Below are 3,406 nucleotides of genomic sequence, written 5' to 3'. Positions count from 1 at the left end.
TCAGGTATTTAAGTATATATTTTCAATCAAGCCTTCTTGGAACCTACATGCTCTTTCTAATGCACGAATGAAATCAAAGTTCCTGTAAAGGGTATATGAAATCAAATTCAACTCACTGAGAACCACTTTGTCAATAGCAAACATGGAAACACAAGAACCGCTGAAATCTTTGTTTTTACAGGATTTGAATATTCATTTCGACCATTTTTAGTACCAAACCTCTCCCGGATAACATCAAAAATCTTCAGGTAAAGAATGGAATTTTAAGAGGAATAATCTTGTTTCAGATCTGTTTAAAGGACTGCCGTATGAAAGATTTTTCTCCAGGCAAGTCATTGCATGATTGAGGATCAAATACCTTAGTTATATTTTACACTGATTTCAATCTACTGATAATATTGCAAACATGTTTCTCTAGTTTTTAAACCACTGTCTAGTACTTTGTTTCGGCACCAGTGTCTAGCAGTTACACATTCTACGACATGATGTTTGTAGCTAAAAGAATTGGTGTATGCAAGGTGAAACAGACTTCTAAGGATCACAGTTTGATTGGGAAAGCCTTGAGAGGAACTGCCTTCTGTATTGAAAGCCCAAATTTCTCACTTACGTCGACTTCTTCGGGTTTCATTCCTTTTTCCAGTTTCCAGTCGAAGTTGTGAATCAAAGCTGCCACCATGAGATGCACCATTCTGTCAGCCAAAGGCAATCCTGGGCACATCCTCCTTCCTGAACCAAATGGAATGAGCTCGAAATCTTGGCCTTTGAAGTCTACTTCACGGTTTAGAAACCGTTCAGGCTCAAATGAGTCTGGATTTAACCAAAGACTTGAATCTCTACCAGTTGCCCATACGTTAACAAGTATTTGTGCATCTTTAGGGATTGTATACCCATTGATTTCTGTATCAACTTCTGCCTTGTGAGGTACTAAAAAGGGGGCAGGAGGATGATACCTAAAGGTTTCTTTGATCACTGATTGCAGATATGGAAGTCTTGAGATGTCCGATTCTTCAACTTGTTTGTTTCGTCCAATGACAGTCCAAAGCTCGTTTCTAGCTTTCGACATTTTCTCAGGATTGCGTATTAATTCAGTCATTATCCATTCCACAGTGCTCGAAGTAGTGTCTGTTCCTGCAATGAATAAATCCTAGTATATGCAAGAAATTAGTGATCTATATTGGCTAACCATTCAAATATAAGTTCACCGAAACATTCACTTCTAAACATATATCCTTTTCTGTATCTTTTTGCCATTTTGTAAACTGAAGAATTTGTAGAAATTAAGTGATTTCATTAAGAGGAAGTAAAGTGGTTCTGTTTAGAAATTTATGCAGTCAGGAAATATGAGTACCCTGAACTTATTTTACTCACCAGAAGTAGGTGTTTTAGAACATCCAAGGTTAATTCGGATTCGCTTGCTTGGCTGTGATTCAGGATGGCTTCTAGTAAATCGTTTCTCACTGGATGATCAAGTGACTCGCTTCTTGACTTCAACCGTTGATTGATCAAATCATCTAATATTACAAATATTCTGCTCATGTAACTCTTGGTTTTGCGCCTAATACCTTGTGGATCAATGAATTCAAGAACAGGGAAGAAGTCCGCAAGATTAGGAAGACCTCCATTTGCCAATAAAACCCTTACAATATTTTTCATTTCTTGAGAAGAATCGGAATTAAATTGAGCGAAATCAGTTGAGAAAAGAGTGGCTGAGATGAGATTAAGTGATGTGATAAACGCAGCTTCACTAATATCAACCACCTGATCGCTGATGCAACAATCATGCACATAGTTACACAATTTCTTCATTTTTTCTTGACGAAGACCCTTGCTTGCATCAAGTCTATGCAACGAAAACATTTGTTCTTTACAAAGTTTACGAAGCTTTCGCCATTGGCTAGACACAGGCAACCAGGCCATAGACTTCTTGAAATGATCATAGGCTGCTGCTGCTGCTGGAATTGTTCGAGAAGAGAAGACTTGGTCATGTTCTTGTAGTACTTGCTTGGCAATATCCGGGGATGAGATGACGATTGAATCTCTGCTCCCCAGCTTTAGATACATAAGAGGACCATAAATTTTGGAAAGTTTGGTTAGTGATTGATGGGGGTTTTCGCCAAGTTGAAGAATGTTACCGATGATCGGAAAGGGGTGAGGCCCCGGAGGTAACCTGCCGGTTCTCCAGCGCCTTAGATTTGATCTCAAGACATGCCAGACTAGAAAAGATAATACTACAAGAAAAATTGTCAGGAACTCCATTGATTTTTTCCTTTGCTTACTGTTGGGAACTAAAAGATAAGACTAGAGTTTTTGGTCTAATGCAAGACTTTTTATATTGAACTGCACCAATTACTCCGCAAGTGGATTTCATTTCATTCACAGGTTTGTCCATCCACGAGAAAAATGAAACCAATAATTGCAACTCCTAAAGTGCTACAAATATATATAATTATTTAAAAAATGATTGGATATGATTTTTAAATCTAACTACTAAAAAATTCGTGAATGCAATAGAAAATGTGTGGAAATTTTGCCCCCGTTTGATCCCCATTAAATTCAATTACATTACATTCCATTTTTCTCTTTCCTATTTTCAACCACATAATCTTCCATAAAATAATTGATGCAACAAGGAAACAATTAAAAGTCAATTCAAGGCGAAAGACTAATAATCAGTAGAATTCTAGTATATCTAAATTATAATAGTTTTATTTTGACAATGTTATCTTTTATTTTCAAGTTTCTTTAGTTAAGAAGTTTATTTAATTTCAAAGTTCTTCTCTATATAAAAGGGCTTAGGGCAATGTTTATATGAATAAGATTATTTCTTTTACCCTCAATTCTTCCTTGTGATTCCCCTTTCTTCTTATTATTCTTTATCAATTTGTGTGTTCCTGCATCAATAATATTACACGTAAATCGAAAATTTTTCCTTCTTTTTCAATCACTTATTTTTCCAAAAAAAAATATTATTCCCCCCCCCCCCCCCCGCCAAATTTCATTTTCAGGTAATGGGGCTCAAACGGGAGCAACAAATGGAGATTATGGCAGAACAACTTCACTTATTGGTCACCTTTACTTCTAATATCGAGATTTATAAAATTAAAGTAGTGTTTTGTCAAATTCTTTTATTGTATTCAACTTACCCATCTCGAGTTCTCGTTGAGCCTATTTAATTAGTTAAATTTCATATCTCTATACAAATTAAATTTAATTAAACGAAATAACAGTTCTAAGAATTCCTATATGACCACAGAAATTAATATAAGTATCTCTACACGTTATATTAATTTCCCGAATTTTAATATGAGGTCTAAACAAAAATTCGCATCTCTACGTAATTATTGTTCACGAAATCATTGAATAATTGGCCAGAAAATTCAAAGTATTAAAAACATAATTAAAATTC

At 35.3% G+C, this 3,406-nt stretch overlaps 1 protein-coding gene across 1 annotated transcript; it reads right to left on the bottom strand.

Moving 5' to 3' along the window:
- Positions 1 to 256: 256 nt before the first annotated feature.
- LOC111405242 (ferruginol synthase-like) lies at positions 257 to 2,301 on the bottom strand. Its single transcript, XM_023034045.1, has 2 exons — positions 1,369 to 2,301; positions 257 to 1,144 (listed from the first exon to the last, which is right to left on the bottom strand). Exons 1-2 carry the CDS (start codon positions 2,254 to 2,256, stop codon positions 539 to 541), a joined length of 1,494 nt encoding a protein of 497 aa, XP_022889813.1. The 5' UTR covers positions 2,257 to 2,301; the 3' UTR covers positions 257 to 538.
- Between the last annotated feature and the right edge of the window lie 1,105 nt (positions 2,302 to 3,406).

The sequence above is a fragment of the Olea europaea genome, chromosome 12, assembly GCF_002742605.1.
Source record: "Olea europaea var. sylvestris chromosome 12, O_europaea_v1, whole genome shotgun sequence".
NCBI classification, from domain to species: Eukaryota; Viridiplantae; Streptophyta; class Magnoliopsida; order Lamiales; family Oleaceae; genus Olea; species Olea europaea.
The sequence above is the reverse complement of the archived record's forward strand: the minus strand, read 5'-3'. Positions and strand labels throughout refer to the sequence as shown.

Excerpts from the sequence above, each read along its gene's own strand:
- LOC111405242 (XM_023034045.1), bottom strand. The coding sequence starts at position 2,256 with ATGGAGTTCCTGACAATTTTTCTTGTAGTATTATCTTTTCTAGTCTGG. Across the intron at positions 1,145-1,368 it reads TTCTAAAACACCTACTTCTG|GATTTATTCATTGCAGGAAC; the intron begins GTGAGTAAAATA and ends TGCATATACTAG.